The 21773-nt window shown below is 38.7% G+C and overlaps 1 protein-coding gene across 2 annotated transcripts; it reads right to left on the reverse strand.

Moving 5' to 3' along the window:
* Window positions 1-245: 245 nt before the first annotated feature.
* slc49a3 (solute carrier family 49 member 3) lies at window positions 246-19831 on the reverse strand. 2 transcript variants are annotated; one of them, XM_040010412.1, is made up of 10 exons: window positions 19369-19830; window positions 13856-14014; window positions 12648-12864; window positions 10778-10854; window positions 9437-9574; window positions 7237-7353; window positions 6787-6939; window positions 3967-4124; window positions 3264-3367; window positions 246-1901 (listed from the first exon to the last, which is right to left on the reverse strand). In XM_040010412.1, exons 1-10 carry the CDS (start codon window positions 19528-19530, stop codon window positions 1699-1701), a joined length of 1488 nt encoding a protein of 495 aa, XP_039866346.1. In that variant the 5' UTR covers window positions 19531-19830; the 3' UTR covers window positions 246-1698. The 2 variants fall into 2 exon arrangements, with proteins under 2 accessions (XP_039866346.1, XP_039866347.1); XM_040010413.1 differs by lacking the exon at window positions 3967-4124 and having other exon boundaries at window positions 19369-19831.
* Between the last annotated feature and the right edge of the window lie 1942 nt (window positions 19832-21773).

Genomic DNA, 21773 nt, shown 5'->3' on the forward strand with positions numbered 1-21773 from the left:
AACTCCAGAAAGCTCATGACTCCTCAGACTCTACAGGCCTCGGTTAGCATGTTATTTGATAACAGTACAATTAGACAAAGACTGATCAAGTATTGCGTGTTAGGAAGAGTTTGAGGACACAGCCTCTTGTCTCTAAAAAGAACATGGCAGTGCAGTTTAGTTTTGCAAAGCTGAATCTGAATAAACAATAAGAAACTGTTGTAGGACTTTAAGAGAACTGCATGAATTAATGCCATAAAACTTGATGAATCAAATGAATTTTATTGTAGAGACAGGGGATTCTGCAAGGTACTCAAACATAGTGTGTACTGCACAGTCCTGTCAACCTTTGCACAAAATGAGGCAAAGCATCAGTATCCTGTCCTGTTGCCTCTTAGCTCAAAGAAAGCATCAAATTTGAACTCAGTAACATGAACAAACTCAAGTAGGAAAGATTAACAAATTTAATGGTAAAAAAAATCAAATTTACATGATTTAGAAAAGTGTTCTTATTTACTGTGTACATGTTTTTTGTCATAAAGTGCCCCACAGCTGAAACACTGTTTTCTTTTATTGCACAAAGCCCACATGTCTCACCTGTGAGGTTTCAACATTATTCAAGGGTTTTAAAACATCTGCAGTCCTTAAGAAGGCCACACATTTACAAAAAGAAAGCATTAAAGTGGTTAAAACACTTTTTAGGGTTTTTTTTTTTATTTTTATTTTTTTTATTTCTAAATTTTATTTTTTACAGCGGTAGAAAGATATTGTTATATTTTTAACAACATTCAGGTAGTCATGTTTGAAAAACAGTTTTCAGAAACCTGCAGAAAACCCATTTAACACGTAAAGTTAAGACATGATATCTGGAGAATATTTGTGGTTTTTACAGTGATTTTTCAAAAATGTATGCAAGTTTCCTTCCTACGATCTATAAAGTCAAGTCTCACTGTAATAGGATGGCATCAGGAGTTATTTCAAGCAGCACGAGTGCTGACTGACGGCACAAAGTCAGTCCCTGAGAGGCAAAATGAATCTGCACACGAACGAGTGTGCTGAGTCATGTGACTCACAGTTTATGACCTTTACATGTTTGCTGTTCAAAGGAAGACTGTAAGACTAAAGTGGAGTGCACTGAAGGACAGTGGATACATGAATGCTGACACATGTGGTCTACATGTGAAATCTAACTTAATCCATAAAAGCAGGTTTTGTAACAAAGCACCGAACTCCCATTACCATTTACTCTACTGTACCTGGTCAGGTGTGGGTGGGTGTTTTATACCCGTGTACACAACGAACTTCATTTTGAGGTAACATTTCTTCACCTTTATATTAAATCTGAGAGAGTAAAAGTGCAGTGTCCTGTATTAAAATAGTTTCCTTCTTTTTCTTCTCATATTATTATTATTATTATTATTATTATTATTATTATTATTATTATTATTATTATTATTATTATTATTATTATTATTAGAAGAAGAAGAAAAAGAAGATGGAAATTATTTTAATGTATTGACACAGATTATTTACATGCCAAAGTGGCTGGAAAATAATAATTTAAACTTTCTTTTGAGGATTGGAAATTTGGATTATTTACTTGTTACATCCAACAATGTACCAAAAGTTTGTGACTTAATCAAACTACACACAAACATCTTTATTTAAAAAACAAAAACAAAACAAAAAAAGATCATCTGTTCGAGTACCTTTCTGCTCTCACTCATAGTGGCATGTTTCCTCTGTATTGTCAGCAGCTTTACGCCTCCACGGAGGGTGCTCATTCCTGTATAGATGCTGGCTCTCTCTGGTCCCGTAAGTCGCTTGTTCTTCGGCCTCCAGTCGCCTGTAGCGGGTGTTGAAGAAGACGAGGAAGCAGCAGGTGAACAGAGTGCACAGCCCTGCCATCACCATCATGGGCACTGAGGGTAGGAGACGACAGGAAGGTCGAGTTTTAGTCCAAACACTCTCCTCAAAGACACTACGCGTCTATTACAAAACATTTCCACTTTCATGGAGGCTTCTTGTGTACGTGGCTCTAGGTTCATACAGCTCCAAAGTCAAAACTGGCCCACCCAAGGGTTCAATGTGAGCATTATGTGTGAAAATTGGAGTAAAGTGCTTTAATGACTTTTTTTTTTTTTTTTTTTTTTTTAAATGTGCTGTAATTCCCACTGTGATTCCCACTCTTATTATTAATCTCTGGCTCTCTTCCACGGCGTGTCTTTTGCCCCGTCTTCCTCCCCTCACCGCCATTCGTTGCAGCAGATGGCCTCCTCCTGCCGGAGGTTTCTTCCTATTAAAAAGGGTGTTTGCTCATAGAATGGTCTTTCTAAGATTGCAGTCCCTATCATAGAGTATGAAGTGTCCTGTTGTGAAATCGGCGCTTTGTTAATAGAACTGAAATTTAATTTGATTATTTTTCTTCCGACAGCTCAGCTTGTTCTTTTATTTTTTTTTAAATGAATCCCTCATCAAATGAGAAAAATAATACTCTTCTTGTCTGGCAATATTTTTTTTTATTTTTTTTATTTTTTAAATTTAAACAGGAACTGATTAGTCTTATATAGTCTTATGGACTTCATACCCCTGATAATCTCTGAGCTACAAAAAGGAAATAAAAACTAAAAATATTTTCTGGATACATTTGTTTCTTAGAAATGAGTTTATCCCAATTATGAATGTTTTGAATTGTTGATCAAGTAAAATGACATTTAAAAGACTAAAAGACTTTAAAAAGAATTTCAGTCAGTAACAGAAAATTATCATTAAATGGATCATGATATTTGAAAGATGAGCTGGGACGTCAGCTTTGAACAGTGACTGCAGCAGGGTGGATCTGCTAAATATTAAAACTGGAAACTTGGTTTAACCTCCTAGGACCTTGTGTCCACATATGTGGACATCACATGTTGGGTTGTCTAGACCAAAATACTAAATTTTGCTCTACAAGGGCCTGATATCCACTTACAAGGACGTTATACTGTCACTGTTCTATCAAAATTTCAAGCGAATGTCCTCATATGTGGATCTCATTTTTCTCAGAAACCAACAAAATCAGGTACAAAAAACCCCCCAAAAAACCAAAATCAGGTAAATCTTTGTTTTTACATTCATCAGGTCGCAATCAGCCCAAATAGCAAAGAGAAATTAGAAATGCATGCCATGAAAGAGTTTGGGACTGACTCGATCCAGCACGGACCTCAGATTAAACTAATGCACATCAATAAACTTTAAACCGACCAGCAGCAGACAGAGGTTTGATGTAGCATCGTGCGACCTACCCTTCCAGCTCAAGGCTGCTTCCCCGCAGGTGGACAGGGGAGAGTCTGCGAGCCGTGTGGTCAGAGCTTGAAGGAGGACGATGTAGACAACAGATTGAACCTGTCTGGAAGAAGAAAACGGTCACATCAGTCTCAGTAATGCAACTTCACATTTTTCTATTTACTATCTAATCTCTGAGGCACATAGTCGACTACAGGCACACCTGATATAACATGATCTGTCAACAGCAGCACAAACTTTTTAAATGGGTCATGAAAAGCTGAAAGCCTTTGAGTGCATCTCCAGGTGACGTCAGGCTACATTTTACTTAAACACCTACAACAGTGACCCAAAACATTTTGCAGGTGACAGCACAAATATGAAAGCCATTTGTTATGATGTCAGCTAAGCAGCTGATTTTTACAGTAAGCAATGTCCTGCAAAATTAAAGCCAAAAAAAAAAAAAAAAAAAAAAAAAAAAAAAACTAGACAAAGATTTTCTAAGATGACTCTGTGCATCATTTGAAGATTTAGTGAAAATTTAGTTCCCCCCATTCTTTAATAAGACTTTAAGACACAATTAGATGATAAATACATTCCTCATATTGTCTCTGAAGTGGTTTTACAATCTTCAGGATAATTTACAGCAGAATTTTGCAAGAAGTCCAGTATTTTTAAAAAATGAGATAAAACCATAAGTATGTGTTGCTCAGACATTAGTACCCCGATACAAAGACGAGTCCAGCTGACGTGGCCTCTCCAACGGGATACGAACACTCCACCGACAGCTCCATGGCAACCGGGTAGATGGAAAAACCGAAAAAGCCGAAGAAAGAGCAGACGGCGGCCACGGCGACTTTCTGCTGCGGCATCAGAGACACCTGAGAGGCCGGGACCAGAAAGAAAGGGGGTCTTTTAGGCTTTGATACAATATAATATGTTTTTTCCACATATTAAAGTACATCAACAGAGTCACCTGAGTCTTTTTGTTTTAACGCTCAGGTGAAGGTTTACTATAATACTGGATGGCCACTCTTGGTCACTCTCAAGTGTTCTTAATATTCTGCCACCCTCGTGTATTTAAACAGGGGTTGTTTAACTGCGTTTACAATCAATAAACTACAGACTTGTTTATTTTGGGGCTCGCTGGCACCCACAGCTTTTTAATTTCTTTCTATTAAGTCAGACACATTAGAAGTGAGAGTCAGTGGGAGACGAATTAAAACCTGTGAGGGAAAAAGCTTTTTAAAACTTTTCATCACCTCTCACTGACGACACGCAGCCTTCTTGATGACCACTGACCGTCAATGCTTCAGAATAAATACCCAAATAAAGTCCTGGAGATTCTCGAAGCTTGTTTTCAAGTGTTTATAGGAGAGCTTTGATTAAATTCAGTCACTGATTCATACCAGTCGCTCGTCTTCTAGTGCCTAAATTTTAATGCATATCCAACTCTGTACATTTAGATGTATTTACATACAGGCTGTATTTATTATTATTTTTAAATATTTATATTTAATTTATAAGCTACACATTTCGTTGTTCCCTTCCTCGCACCTGCAAATGTGTGAGAGCATATGCCAGAGTCATTTTACTGATGAACCAAAGTGGCTCCTCAGTGGATTTTTCTAATGTTAGTTCAGTTTCCTGTGATGAAAACATGCCTTTCCATAAAATTTAAAATGTGAGCTCCAAGGAGGGCAAAAAACCCCCCAAAAAAAACAAAAAACAGACTACTATATTCATAACATAACATTTTCCTGACTTTCAAGTTTATTTTTTCAATTTATGTAACACACATTAGTTGGTGTGAGACTTTCACCTTCACATCACTGTTTTTTTGTCTTTTATACCAGTTAACGATCATTTTAAAAGTTCATTATTTTGTCCATAACACTGGAGAAGAAGGGTTTTGAGCATTTAAGAAAGTATATGGAGTAAATTATTTGTGTTTATTTGAGTTACTGTCTGCTGCATATAAATCCAGCGTCTGAAGACAGTTTTCTTTATGTAGTGGATGTCCTCTCAATAACCTGATATAGAATTTTAATTTATGCTGTATTTTACTGAAACACTGCATTAACATAACAGAGCTGTCAGCATAACCTGATAAAAAGACCAAACAAGCCTTCTCTTCAAAGTGTTTGCACATCAAACACTGACTCTTTCCATTTCCTTTAAGCGCCCTCAACTTCTGTCTGACATACACTTCACGCAAATATAAACGTCTGCCTGGAAAAAAAAACAAAACTGTACGTTAGTCTGCAAGAGGCGTTTACCAGTTTTAATATAGACAAAAAATTAACTTCAAGAATCTGCAGCACATTTCTGACAGCATGGTTTGTGTGTCAGCACACAAAAAATACTTTAGATTAAGAAATAATCATTACAATCTGTCGTGAAATGAATACAATCCTGCTGAAAAGAGTTCAGCATTAATGTTCATATTAAATATCAAAATCAGAGGAGAAAAAGGAAAATATCCATAATTTCCTAGATTTCCATTGCAGCAGTCTCTAAAACTCAGAACAACAGCAGAAGACTGGCGACTGACTCACCTTTGGAGCCAGCTTCAGTGGCGAATGGCCGTTTTGAGATCTATCAATCAGTCCAATGGTTTTTATGCCATAGATTATTCCTGCTCACTATGCGCCCGTCTTTATGGTCACAGTTTACACTCCATATCATAACGAAAGGCTTAATAGTTTCATAAACTTGACAGTCGCTTGATTTGATCCAGGACCAAGACTTTTTTTAGGATAAACAGTACCCAGTATTACGTCATTCTCACATTAGCCGATCTGTAGCATCCAAAGTCTAGTTTATATGCTGTGCCCGGGAACAGTTGTGTGAACTGGAAGAGGACTCTTAATCAATGACAGCTGTATCCATGAAAATCACTGTAAGTAATTAACAAATCTATACAGCATGTGAGAGGACAGCTTGTTACTGCTTCACAAATAAAGCCACAAAATGCTTACAAACAAGAACATCGTGCTCTGCAAGAGTGCTTTGTGCATGAAAGAGAAAATGAAGGAGGCTGAGGTGGAGCTGAAATGCTGAGATGGACTGAAACATACTTAAGCCAAGATCATCAGAGGTAGTATTAGCAGTGGTCAGTGGGAAAGCAGACAGGAGGGATGATCATGAAACACTGGCTAGTGTGAATACACTTGATAATTTATCAAAACACGTTATATAAAAATTCAAATGAAGACATCACATGCAAGCTTTAAATCTGCAGTTTATCAAACACCACTGAGCAGTCCTTGCCTTTAAATCTAACCTCTCGTCTTCCTCTCCTGTCCTCCTACATCTTTTTCCATCTCTAAGTTACCTCACTCTCGTTTCTCTCCGTGTGAAGTGCAGATACCTGAAAATTCTATTTAAGTAAAGTAACGAAGTATTTGTACTTCATTACTTTCTACCTTTGCCCCTCAGTGAGCGTGACTATCAAAAGTCTTAATGCAGAGCCTTCTTCCTGGCCTGACGAACAGTCAGGGACCAGCTACGTTTCTTTGTGTAATAAATGAATGTTCTCACCACTGAGAAGGCGATGCACGCCACAGCACAGAAGCTCATGTTGATCTTTGTGGCTTCCATGAACTTCTTGGTTTTGTCGACATAGAGACCCAGAATACCAGCGCCGATGATGCCAAACACAATGAAGAGGGCGCCGCACAACCCAGCAAAGTCCTGCAGTGGTCAGATTTGATAGGTTCAGTAGGTAAATAACTGTTATAAGTCATGTTTTCTACAGCAAATAGCATCTATGCAAGACTGGGAAAAGCTTTCTTTCACTTCGTTCAATAAGATGTTAGATTACTGTGCAAAGAAATTACACATTCATCAACCTTTTTCTTAATTTATTCAGTTTGAGAGCTGTAACATCACCACCATCTAGTCTCAAATATACTGTCTGGGTTGCTTTTTTTTTCCCCGTTTATCCTTCGATGACATTGATTTGGAGTCTTTCTCCTGGCATATACTTACGTTGGTGTATCCTTTTACACACAGGATCTGATCCAGCAGCGTGGAGAAGCAGGTGAAAACGGCGATCCCTGAGCCGAAGCAAAGCAGCAGGACGAGGTAGGCTCTGTTCGTCAGTAACTACAGAAGAAACAGACCGGACGATTTGTAAGAGAAGCCTCAGGGGAAAACAAGCGCACTGCGGCAACATCAACAAGGGAAACATGTGCAAAGAAAACGAAATGAAGCGGTGAAACAACAGCGTGCTGGCTGCTGTTTACTCTGCGACTCCACGCTCACCTGGCACAGGTAATGCAAACACATTTGTGCAGAGCCTGCAGACATAGCGCACAAACTGTGTTGTTGGGAAATAAGATGCTAAAATCAGCACTGTGCAACTCGCATTAATAACAAAAGCTGTGTACTGTATAGAGAGATAATCACAGCAGGTGCAGGGAACGTATGAGCGGCACGTTTGGGGGGAAATGTCACGGATGCAGAGAGAACATCCTCACTTCAGAGACACTCATCGCCGCCTCTGTTAGAGACGTCACTGCTGCCGATGGAAATGTCAGTTGCTGCAGGAAGAAACGGCATCAGTGCAGCCAGACGAGCGCTCGCAAATGTCACTGTCAGCGAAATCACTGCTGCTGCTGGAAATGTCAGTGGGGTTTGAAATTGATCGTTATTTTCATTATCATTTATTATTTATGTCAATGTCAGATGCCGCAAGTGTTGGTCATTAACTTTTGTCTTCTCTCCTGCAGTTTGTATTTTGTTGAGTTTGTTGTTCGTGGTCTCTCCATGCTCCTCTTAGATGCAGATGCCAACCCCCTCCCCAAGCCTGGTTTCTGCTGAAGGTCTCTTCCTGTTAAAATGGGGCTCTTCCTCTCCGCTATCGCTAAGCTCCTAGGTGTTTGCTCATGTGGAATAGTCTGATTGTTGGCTATTGTTATTAGTGCTATATAAATTAAGAAAATAAACTAAATTATGAGTTTTTCTATTAATTTATTTTGTGTTATCACCTCCAACCAGTCACGGCAGATGGCCCCGCCCCTCCCTGAGCCTGGTTCTGCTGCAGGTTTCTTCCTGTTAAAAGGGAGTTTTTCCTTCCCACTGTTGCCAAGAGCTCACCCAAAAGAGGGTGTTTGATTGTTTGGGTTTTCTTGCTGTTATTGAAGGTTCTTTACTTTATGACATACTACTCCTTGAGGTGAGTGCTGTTGTGTCTGGTGTTATATAAATCAAATTAAATAGAAATTTTTAAAAAAAAGGTATCAAAAAAGCAAAATTTGCTTTATCCGAGTTTATCATTACATTTGCTGAAGTGTACCAGTAATGACAGAGGTAGATACTTCAGGTTTTGTTGTCACGTCATTTAGGAGCTTGTTTGATTGGTTTTGACATTTTAGCTTAAAGAATAATATAACTCCAGTTTGGCGTCACTCTGTACAAAAATGACATGCAGAGAAATTAAGGCGAGTAATTACACTGCAGGAGCATGCAGGTGGATGCTGGAGTGGTGGTGGGGTTAAACCATCAGACGGAGATGCAGAACAGGCTAATGATCACTTATAATCGCTGTCTATTCTAAACACATGTATGGAAAGAATATTATATAGTTATGTAATTAAATATTTTAGACATTTGAGTTTTTAAAATTCATAATCACTTACAGCAAAAAAAGAAAAGAAAATCTCACATGAAGAGTGCTAAGCTACATTTTCACCAGAAATAAATCAGCCGAGCAGCTGAAGTTATAACATTTACCTGGATTGTGTTTTTTTAATATCTTTAATTCGACTCTTAACCTTTTCACGTTGTTTTTATCTGCTTAAATACTGACTAACTGTAACAGTAAGATAATTACAGGCAGGACTAGCTTAACAGTTGTAGGATATGTCTAAAAACATCTTAAACACCCCTCCATGGTTAGGCTCACAGGAAGCGGAGGTCTTTAGTTTGTTATTCATGATACTAGGCCAGTTTTGACCACACTAATAACAGATCCAAAGTGTGAAACAACAGTAAAGTTGAGGGCCAGAACTGAACAGAACTGTGAACTGAAATTCACTCTAAAGCCAAATGAATCTTCAGTTTCAGAGATTAGAATAACTGAAATATCAGTTAACCAGGAAATCAGTAAATATGGCTCGATGAGACACCTCAGGCTCTGTTTGCACTCAAATGTTTAGAAGTGTTTTTCTGCTTTGTGTTTTCTTACCAGCTTGATCCCTTGTACAAACGGCTCAGAGTTGGAGGTCTCTGCGCTGGCTGAGGGCGGCGTCGGGGGGGCACTGCTGCGTATCCCCACTGTTGCTAGGACACAGATGATGCATGTCGGTATTGCATAGGCTAGAAGCTGGAAGAGGAGAGAAACACACATAACGTAAAGAATAATGGGTGATTGCACCTTATCTGACACAATTTATCATCATTAGAAGGTGAGGAGATCAGAAGCAGAGTGCAGGGTGAGAAGGTGCAGTCACACAGTTCTCTGTAGCAATCACCTAAATCCAAAACAAGAGCTTTTTAAAGGTTTTAATAATTTCGCCCATACCAGACAGTTACCAGTCAAGAAGGGTTAGCGAAAGAAAAGGAAAAACAAATATTGTGATGATAAATGGGTGACTGCAGCTTAAATCAAACACCATTTATCATCGTTAGCAGCCGAGGTGACCAGAGCCATATTTCAGTTTTATGTACACTGACAAGCCACAACATTAAAAGCAGTGACAGGTGAAATGAATAACATTAATCATTTTCTATTAATACAATTTTATGCTTGGGACACAAACTGTATATAAATGATGGACATTTCGCATTTTTGATGACTCGAGCTGAGCGTTTTAGCCGTTGCCATCCAAGTTTTGATCTGAGAAACTGAAGAGTGGTTTACGCTTCTATGGTAACGATTCATGAATCACAACAATAAAGCTACCCCGTTTAATGCCTGCTTTGACTTAAATTTACAGAATGAACAGCCGTGTGTAACTACAAACTATAATAACCTATAAAATAACCTGGCTAGACTAGAGGACATGCCCCCTGCTGGCTATAGTGCATAATCCACGCTCTGGTTGCCTAATGTAACTGCCACCTGCATATATATATATATATATAAGTAGTCACTTCAATTTGCTCGCCTCAAAGCTGAGAAAAATGTAAATCAGGAACCCCCCACTCGCCGGCAGTTATGTTAACCATCGTCATTTGAAGTTGGTTGCCATCATTGACTTTCTGTTGTCTGAGTGGATGCTAGGAGGTTCCATCATCTTTAATATACAGTGTAGATCTGGGTTTTAAAAAAAAAAAAAAAAAAAAAAAAAAAAGCAGCACTCCCCGAGGACAGGAGTCTCTTTGAATGTTGTGGCTAATCAGTGTATTGGAGCACTTGTCTTGTAATATTCTGGGGATCTGTCACAACCACCAATGTCCTTCACACTCACAAATCTTTTTATGAACCAGCCAAACCCGGTTGTCCGATTACTGGTGTTCTCATTTATTATAAGCATCACAGACTACTCTGCTTTCTGAACACCAAAGGTTTCTTTGTTAAACTCACCAGCTTTGGGATCTGTGCAGATGTTTCAGCCATCACAGGAGAGATGATGTTAGCGAGGAGGATTCCCAGGGGATTAGCTGAGGACAAAAAAGAGAAGTGGAGTTTTACTGCTGTCCTATATCACTTTCTGTTCCCTGTTTAATTCACAACACAACATCTGAGCAACATATCTGACCTTTAATCACCCTTTAACATCAGCTTCCCATTTTAATGTCTTTAACAGGCATACATATCAATAGACCTTGTTAGCAGTCATTTTAATAATGTAACAGCTGCGTCCACACAGGAGTTTGCTGACATGCTAAAATGAAAGCGCTTTGTGTGCAAACCTTCAGGGAGCATAAGCACAACGCAAAAAATAAGAATGACCATGATGATCAAACCAGCCTTTATTTAACTACAGTAGTTTTACCCATTAAAACTCCAAAAGGATTAAGAAACATGACAACTTTTGAAGTCTCCCTGTCCTTAATTGTGTATTTTCTATTTATTGCATATTAAAATTTAAAAATAAATAAATAAAGAAAATAAAAAATGGTGGTGGTGGCTAGAATGTTACGTAGCCTTGTTCTCAAGTTCATGCATTCACAAGAGTTATGTTGAGTTATCGCAGTTACAAACTTGGGTGTCCTGCCCGCATCACATTACCCCATCGGCCGTTTACAGGTGAGGGGTAAAAACTCACCATCAGCAGCCCTCACATTTCTAAAACTGCCCAGTTAGCAGGTGGCCAACAAAGAAAAAATTAGCTCTGTTATTCCTGCTGTCAAGAAATTCCATGAAAGCTGGAAAAAAAATTCCCTCAGGAATAAATCATGTGAAAAGTAAAAGTGTTAATGATGAAAAATTATCACCCAACAAGTTAGAACAGATCCTAGGACCTGTTCTATGAGGAAATCTAGACTTTTTTTCTGTCTATATGCTGTGCTGTAACATAAAGCAATCCATTTAAATGCTGTATGAAGGTTTCATTTATATGTATTTACCACTAGAGCAAATGCATTTATCTCATTGCAGAAAACACACGAGGGTTGAGGTTGTTTAGTTTTGCTTTGTGAACATTAGAGCCCAGACTGAGATGTCCACAGCCCGGTTCTGGCCCTCGGGCCATAGTTTGCCCAAATGTTACATGAGAACACTAGAACCACCACAATCAGGAGCCACAACTCAGTGCCCACAGACTCCAGTGTTAAAGATCTGACCTTCATAGATAACTTCCAGCTTCATAACAGCTGTAGCCAGGGTTTGGTTCAAAAAGGCTCAAAGTTTGGTGTTTGGCTGCTTTGATTGATGTTTTTTTGGTAGTTATTTTAAGCATCCAAGAAGATTAGATTAGATTAGATTGTTACTCAGCATTTTTAACAGGTATTTATCAGTTTGATGCAGTCATTCAATTTATGCCGATCCATCATCAAAACTGGTCATTTTTATTCCAGAAAACCAACGTGGAGAGAAACATAAAAATAAAGTGGTTTCTAATTAAACCTCCATCTTTGTACAGACTATTATCCTTTATATTTCTATACCTTATATCTCTGTCTGTTTCCTTTTCACTGGCTTTATTTACACTCTAGAATTTCAAACTAACTTTGGAAAAAAGTCTACATTTATTTATCAAATTCAAAAATATTTGAATTTTTTTTTTTTTTTTGTGAATTTGCCTGAAAGTATAAACTTAAAAATGCTTCAAAAGCCAAATTCTGTGAACTCCTTAATTAAAACTGCCATAACAGATTTTTTTTGGCATAAAAATAAAATAAAAAAAGTATTGCTCCTTTGTTGTTTGACATGCACATGACTAACACACAGCAGAACATCTGCACAGGTTTGTAGGTGCTGTACTGAAGGTGTGAAAGGTAAAATCACTCACCCATCGAGGCGATCATGTTAGCTGTGGCCCGCTGATGGTCAGGGAACCACAGGGCTGCCAGCTTGGTGGGAGCGAAAACGATGAGGGGCTGAGCCAAGGCGCCGAGGGTCTGTCCCAACATCACTATCGGGTACTGGATTTTAAAACTCTCACCTGGAAGCGTGCCGAGGAACCGCAGCACGGCTCCGAGCATGTTCAGCCAGGCACCCAGGATCAGCTGTGACAGTCAGAGGACAGAAGGGTGAAAGTTTACGAGAAAATCCCTTCATATCTGGGAGTGAAATAACTGTCAGACAGTTTCAGAAGGTCTTCTCAAAGATCAGTCCAAGACAGTGGGAGGTCTTCATCTTTAAAAAGGTGCAATTAATCTCAGATTCACGAAGTAAAACTAGCTTGCATGGTGTGGTCAGAAGCAGGTGGGACAGGATGTCATGTGGGTGAAGTGACAAATATAAATGGTAGGGGTTTGCATGCCTTCTGGGCTAAAAACAGCAGTCCACAACATTTTCAATTACTCATAGTTTTATTAATCATGCCACTATAACTAACCGGTGTCAGAGTCATTGCACTCACTGGCGCTCAGTTGCAGCTCACCTACTCTGTATTATGTGTCACTAGATTCTGAGAAAAAGAATAAATTCCTTCATGAACACCTCGTCTCCAAAGTTTCCTGCAGTTTCTGCATAATCTCGTTATCAGACATGCTAACAAACATTACCGCTGCCAATGGCCTGCGTGCTTATTGGAGGTAGCGATCCATTTTTCCTGACTCAGAGGTCATCCGCCTCCTCTCCCTCTCCTATGGCTGGTTGAACTGGTTATTGGGAAGCTGAATCCGGTCTGACTGCTGCGTTTATCAGTTCACTTCATCTTCTGTTTACTTTAAACAAATCAAATTTGCAGGACAATTTCCTGTACAGCATTTTTCCTGGGAGATGACTCCAGGATGAAAGGAGCATATAATGGCCATATCTCAGTCTTCATTCATTTTTAACTTGTACCCATTTCCATCAAGCCTATGTTTATATGCACGCATACAGCACTAACTCTAAACTATTAAAATCCTCCCCTGGACGGTTTCTTCTCTCTTCTAAAATCATTCACTGCTCACTTAAAACTTTGTGTTCCAGAGTTTAGAATAAACCTCACACTGTGCTCTGATACTAAAACATATAATATTAAAAAAAAAAAAACCAAGCAGTTGGTACCGTTATCCTCAGTCCAAGAGTATCCAGCATCCAAGTGGTTGCAAAGCTGAGCGGTATGGCCACCACCATGTAGACCAGTGATAGCCAGTTGATCTCGTCCAGAGTAACTTTCAGGTACTGGGCAGACTGGTTCGCCACTGGTGCAAAGGTAAGCCATATCTGAGGAGACACCAATATTATTTCTTTTTTTGGCAGGCAGGCAGGCATCTATCTATCTATCTATATACATATATATATAGTCCCTCATCCTATTCATGTAGCCCCTTCCGCCGGGGTTACTTGCGTATGACAGCAATATCAGGAAGAAGGAACACGAGAAGCTGGAGAAACACCAAGGGCTCAGAGAAGAGCTCGAGAGGATGTGGAGGGTGAAGGTAACGGTGGTCCCCGTGGTAATCTGAGCACTAGGTGCGGTGACTCCAAGCTAGGCGAGTGGCTCCAGCAGATCCCGGGAATAACATCGGAGATCTCTGTCCAGAAGAGCGCAGTCCTGGGAACAGCTAAGATACTGCGCAGGACCCTCAAGCTCCCAGGCCTCTGGTAGAGGACCCGAGCTTGAAGGATAAACCGCCCGCAGGGGCGTGCTGGGTGTTATATTTGTGTGAGGACAGCAATACAAAAAAACAAAATCACTTAAATAAAAGAAGTGTATAAAAATACATATATACTTAAAGAAATTAAGGAGTAAATATAACTGATAATACATTAGACCTGATAGATCTGGCTGTGTTCCTGATATAAATATGATCAGTGCATTTCCATATATTCATATATGATAAGTATGGCATATGAGACCAGGCTGCGTGTTTAGATCCATCGTAGAAAAACCACAGCAGACGGGGCAAAGCCTGAACGACCTTTTGTAAATCTGCATTGTGTAAAGGTTTGCAGTGACTCCAGCCAGCAACTTAAAATGTCAGCTCTGTCAAAAAAGGTAAAACCGAAGGTTTACTTCAGCAGCGTGCCAACATGGATATTTCAGAAGCTGCTTTCCATTCAGTGCTGTCAGCTTAGTTTTGTGCAGGTGGACAATAATTACACTAAAGTGCTTTATCACAGTGCCAGTCAGGTACAAATCATTTAGGTGGATATTTAACAACCACTCTGTTAGACATCATCGATTACATGACATATACAAAGCATCCCTATTTCAGTACATCATCTTAGTGGTCACTCCTCCTAAAGCAGGTGCACTTTAGTGATCAGATTCCTGGAGCCTGTTTTAGTCTTGTGATCTGGACACAACTTTAGAAAAAGAAAGGAAGTGACAAGACACGCTCATCTCACATGAGAAGGAGATGATTTCTATTGTTTAGGTTCCTAGTGTCATGTGTCTGCCCTCACATGACACCACTTAGCATGCATGAGACAGGAAATAATAGGACACTTTCATCATACTCTACAAGCTGGACAAAGCTACAATTCTGTGCTGAGCTGGTGAAAAGACATGTTCAACAAAAAGACTTCAGCCTTTAGAAAATTCTCTCATATTTCACCTTGATTGTGGATGAATAAGAGTGAGTTTATCAATAGAGGCCTACAACATTTATTCAAGAACAATTTTGAAGCACTTACATTTGTGGAGAGAAGGTTATATATGCACCCATCATGGGCATGAATGTCATGTTCATTTTGGGCTGTCAGTGATTTCTCTGAACTGTTCTTTTTCCAGGATGAAATGATTCTACAGCATAAATATTTGATGGCTTTAAAAAATTATGAACTTGGTGCACAAGTTTGAATTTATTTTGGATTTTCTCTAATCTACACAGGCTCACATATACACTTATACTCACTCAAATCTTTTAATAAGTGGTGCTGAAGGTTTTACAATTTCGTTTAACTTGAACTTAACAATTGACTTCAACTGGTAGTTTCTATTTTCTCTACTTTTTTGACAACACTTATGGGATTGACCAACACTCAGAACAATGGCAAAGTCCAAGGAACTGAGTGAAGACCTGAGGTTTGTAACTTCTAGTTGAATGTAAAGTAGGTAAATTATATTAGTCTTTGCAGTTTTGCTGTCGATCAAAAGCGGAGACATGAGTGGGAAAATCCTCATGGATGAAAAATACTTCAAAAAAAGAGCTGCGGTTGTGTAAGCCGGTTATAAGCTACGACTAAAACCACATGCTGTGCTGACAAAAAGGAAACAACAGCTGCTCTCCTGCTAGATAGTAAACCAATGTAATAAATGTAATAAATAAACTCATTGTAAATGTAGGAGCTGTATGTATTCACATAATAATGACATCTTTGATTATTTAAAATTTTACTGTGAAAAGTCTTGAATGTGAATTTATCTGCAGAAGAAGAAGAAGCTGAAACTTTAATGTGCACACGTACTAAGCAGTAGGAGCTACCCACACTCCCGCTGAGATTTTGCCAGACTTGTGCGTCAGACTACACCGTGTTACATGACAAGAATTGTACCTGATAAACATCACCATGTTGTCACTGTAACTGATGATTTTCGTGTAGAGCAACTAAAAAGTGCACTAAAAATAGCTGAAATATCTCGAATCTAACCTGAATTTGTATAAAGAAGTCCTATTTTCATGACAAACATATAAAATACTTAATAATTGTAGCTTCTTAGGACAAACCAGGACATGTTTATACTTCTATTGCTTAAAAGGTTTAAATTATCCGTGTGTGTGTAACACCTTTTCAGACAGAATCCAATGTCACGCTTATTTAAACATGTTTAAAAAGGAACGTATCCATGATTTTTTTTTACTACACATATGACCTATAATTCACCTGGAAACAGGCAGCACATGTGTATGTGTGTATTTTTGGCCTGATGCACAAACAAACTGAATGAATTTGACCTGTAAACTCTACACCGAGACCACAAAGGCAGTACCAGTCCTGTCCTCTATTGTGTGGACGGTGAACAAATCCTAATTCATGCCGAGCTGGCGGGAGCTGGTCAGCTGATTTGAACACACAATGCTAGTCTTGTCCCCAGCAGGGAGGAATGCTTCTAGAAACGGTTTTCACACATGCCCCTGTTTTGTTATTTCACAGGTCGTATCAGATCAGAGTATCGCTTCCTCTCAATCCCACACGCTTCCATGTTTCAAACTGTGCTAAATTTAGATTTCATGCAGACTCAGACACCTAAAAAGCATCAAGGCGTGCACTATAACTGTAGGCAACATTAGGGGTGGGGGAAAAAAATCGATACTGTGTAGTATCGTGATATTTTGTTTGCTAATAATGTATCGATACAGGGACAGCAGAAATCGATATTTTGTTACAAAAAAGGTTTTTGTGCTCTGACTTCAGAGCATGTTGATCCTTTTTCTGAGCAAGAATCCTGACATTCCTTCACTGTCCAAATGTGTTTAACTTTTTTTTGGCAGCAATAAACATGACAGTTTACTTATTTTAATTTAAGACATGTTTTATTTTAATTAAGTTTAAAACTTTTTTTATTTTATGTAAAATTATATTTTGTTTTAATTTACTTTCAAATTCTTCAGTTGCTGAAGGGGCTGCATAGTTTTCATAAATTGCATAGTTCAGAATAGCTATAATTGTACCAGATGGTTGCATTCAGTTAAGTTGGACTAGACTGTAATACAAACCGTTCAGTTTGTCAACAATAAAACTGACTGAAATGAGAGAAAGACTGAGTGCGAGACTTTGTTATTAGATAAAATTAATATTGATAAAGTTTACCTTTATGTACAGAATCTGAATATCGCAAAATATTTTTAAAAAATTGCAATAATATCGTATCATGCGTTAAGTATTGTGATAATATCGTATCGTGGGATGTATGGCGATTCCCACCTCTAGGCAACATGCGATGCTAACACGCTAAAAATGAAAAATCCTAAATTATCTGCAGAGATTACAGTTAATGCAATCTTGTCACAAGTGAAACTTTAATTTCAATATTTAAAATGTTTTAATTTAAATATGTTAACAAATTTTTTATCTGCAATTTGTAAAAACTGTTAGATGATAAAATAAAATTGCTTAGATTTGTGATTATTCATGACTTGGGATTTTGTTTTTCCATGTTTGTAGCACCTTTTAAGGTCTGTTAGAATAAACTAACAAAACAGAAATAAACTGCATTAGAAGAACTGGTTTATGACCTTCTGTTTTCTAAGTATTATTATTAATATAATTTGAACTTTAACTTAAGAGGGACTTACTTTGCAGGCCCAGCACGTTGATATTTGATTGATCATTCTAGTAAGCTCTTAAGCAACAAACTCTATTCTTTGTCATGACACCGTGGGCAGAAACGTTCACCTGTTAACTCTGTAAAGACTCCAACAGCAGCTCCGTCAGGCTTACAGATCACTTCTCTTTCAGTACCTGCTTAAGAGAAGCCACAGCTTATGTGCACACTTTATGAATGACTGCAGGAAGACAACAACCGCTAACAGCTTTCACTTTTCTGTCACTGTGGAAACTTCGCTGACACGCTGAGTAAAAACTCACTTCCCACAATAAACCCACTAAGGTAGTCTGAGTCACAGCTGTTGTTATGTCGTGGAATAAAACACCAGACAAGGTTGTAAAATTAATTCTTAATGCAATTACAGATTTTCCATCTTCTCTACTTTAAAAAGAAACTGTGATATCGCACCCTGCACATTGACTCACAGGCTCCTTCTCTAGTTTGTTGCTGTTCTTTTCTTTATTATTTGTCTTATTAGGGACAATAATTAATTAATAAAGTTAAGAAAATGAAATAAATAATGTTAGGGAATATTAGGATTCCTAGTTTCATTTAATTTTATCAGATTTTTTATAGATACCACAACATATCATCAATTCTCATCTCCACTGTCATCATATAGGGAAAACATGATATAATGAAAATAGAAACATGGGAGCAAACATTTTTCTAACACATATAAATGCACTGGTCAGGGTCTGTAACATAAGTTTCAGGTGTACACTCTGCACAGATATGTGGATGCTTATATTAAAGGAAAAAGGGCTTTATGCAACATTTAATTACTGAAAACATGATTAACATTTTCAAACTCCCCTTTAATTACCGTGCAAGACTAAATGAAGACGTTGAAGTGGTTTGGGCATCTGATTAGTCCTTTATCCATGGTTGCATTGACGTGTGGTTGGGGTGGGGGTACAAAAGGATGTCAGTGCCACCCCATGTGTCCCTTTTAGCTCCGCCTCTGGCACACTGTACTTATAAATCTGTGCAACAGGGTTGACATCTTGTTTGCTTATCAGCCTTATTTATCAGCCACGGAATGACTCTCTATGGCCTGAGGGCCTTAAACGGGAAGTGGGGACACCTGTTCCTCGGAACAATAGCTCCCATAGGGAAGACGAGTCCCGTGGAAGCAGGAAGTAGGAGAACGATTGCGGGAGGAGCTCAGCACACCCTGTTTAACACTAACATCACCACCGGGGAGTTATACCAAGTCAAACAAACATATAGGGGGAACACCACATGTCCCGTGTCTACCTGTATTCATAAACACACCTGGTTTCACCTTTCACAGACTCACCGTTGCGTTGGAGCAGTTTAGGAGACACAACACCAGCAGCACAAACCACCTCCTCTTGTAAAGTTTGAAAAGCTGTCCATTCTTCAGGTCAGAGTTTGGTTCTCTGGATACAGCAGCGTAAACAGTCCGAATGTCGTTGGAGACTTCGCCGCTATTATCCATTATTATTATTATTATTATTATTATTACTAGTATTATGACAAGTTAACTGGTCAAGCCAAACAGCTGCTTAGCTCCCAGAAGTTGAACAAACACCGAAGTTTCGGTCGCTTTTGGTCAAAAAATCCCAGAAACCTGAGAAATGGTGTATGTCTACTAAAGTAAACAAGATATAAATCCATCCTGCTGTCTCCCGACAGACTGTAAGGACATTTTGTGTCTCACACAGAAGCCGGTAACTCAGTTTGAAGCCTGGAAAAAGTCAGCAATCGTCTGAACATTAATCAGGGAGCTACAAAGATCTTCGACTGAGAGGATGAACCACTCCGCCCTGAAGAAAGGCGCTGTCAGCATGCAGAACTTAAAAAAAGGTTCTTCAAACTGAATGAGTCTTGCCTTCATAAACGATAAATAAATAATAAATCACTTCTAATAATTTCGGAAACATTGATCTGTGTGTTTTTTTCTCAATACATTTCAAGTCTAGAAAAAATCTAAAAGATTCAATTAAGCAAAATTTTGGACTGCGTTTATCATTTAATAAAGGATAAACACAGATAAATTAAACGTTAATGTGTACTGGTGTAATAGACTAAACCAAGGGTGTCAAAGGCCAAGATCGGCCTGCCAAAGCGGCCAACCCAGCTCACCAAGTGGCTTTGCAAAATTTCCAAATTGCAGAGAAGTCATTAATAACTCAATGCAGTGTTACTTTTGCTGTGGGGTGTACTAGCATTCCACATCCATCCATCCACCCACCCTTCTTAAATACTTGTGCAGTTAGGGGTTGCAGGAGGAGCCTGTTCTAGATGGCATAGGGCAAAAGGTGGGGTGCACCTTGGGCAGGTAAGCAGTTCATCACAGGGCTAATACAGAGAGACAGTTAATCTGCATGTATGTTTGGACAGTATAAGGAAACTGTAGAAAACGCGTGCAGCCACAAGGAGAGCATGCAAACTAACTCCGAAAGGCCCCAAGTGGCCAGGTGGTTTAAACCAGTTAGTTGTTTTTGCTGTGATGAAACAGTGCTAAACTGCACCCTGCATCGGTGTTAAAATATATGTAAATTTAAGATATTTCCAGAGCTAAGGTTGAATCATAAGGAAGTAATGATGTTGTTCGTTACTGTTGAGGGTTTTGAGGGATTTTCTCCATCCTCTGTAATCCATACATTTTAGCATACATGTGCATGCAATGGTTTTGCTGGTCTCACCCATGGACTTGATCAGCTTGGCAGATGTGACCAGTCTACATGAACCACACTAAGTTTGTAGCCGGGGGGGACTATTAAGTGGCGACAGTTAAATTTGTGTCAACAAGATTAAAAAATGAGCATGCACACAACGATTCCACATATTGCACCACAGCATAAACTGGCAAAGGTCACTTCTTCAGGCTTCAAGTGTCGTTCACATTGCACCTGCGGAATGTGTAACACTTGCCATCAAAAAGCAGCGCTGACATGCAGATTATGTTATTTTATTATTTTATTTATGAGTGATCAGAAATATGACTAACATGACAGAAAAGAATGAATGCAGAACTAAAATGTAGTACTCTAATTTGTTATTCAAAGTGACAAAGACTGTCTTTTTTAGCTATTTATTCTAAAAAAAACTGATGTAAAAATCAAACAACACACAGTGAAAAAACTTCCATTCACTGAAAACATTTTTAAAATCATAGCACTGAAATTATAATGTATTTAACTCAGTCTTGAGATACAACTTATTGTCTTTTGTATGTTGATGAAGCGAATTAGACTAATCAAACTAATCAAAAGTGTTGTAAAATGTATGGTTGTCTTGGAGTCTTTGCCATTTACGTGTCTAAATGAAGGTGTAAAGCAGTTTTATATGAAGGTAAATTTGTAATTTCGGGGTTTTTTTTTGCATGCACAAAATAAATGTGCCGTGCTGTAACAAGTTTGTGTGCCCAGGAATGTCTTTGCGTCAGCAAATCAGTCGACGTGACTCACCATTGCACTACTGCAAACTTTTTTTCTTTTAGCAGGAGCAGAGTGAGAACTCTTCACTCTTTTGTCCTTATTGACGGCATATGACCACAGGCTCCGCCCTCTCTTTAACCCTCTGTGACTCAGTGTGGCAGTTCTGCAGCTCTGATTCACAGGAAAGTCGCGTGGAAAGAAAGTGAGAAATCAGATCAGATCAGTTCTGCTTTCATTTATTTCACCTGGTGTAAATTGCAGAGGTGTTATGTTATCCATTAACCTGAAGACATTTGTA

This window comes from Simochromis diagramma, unplaced genomic scaffold, assembly GCF_900408965.1.
Source record: "Simochromis diagramma unplaced genomic scaffold, fSimDia1.1 OVJJ01000585.1, whole genome shotgun sequence".
Taxonomy (NCBI): domain Eukaryota; kingdom Metazoa; phylum Chordata; class Actinopteri; order Cichliformes; family Cichlidae; genus Simochromis; species Simochromis diagramma.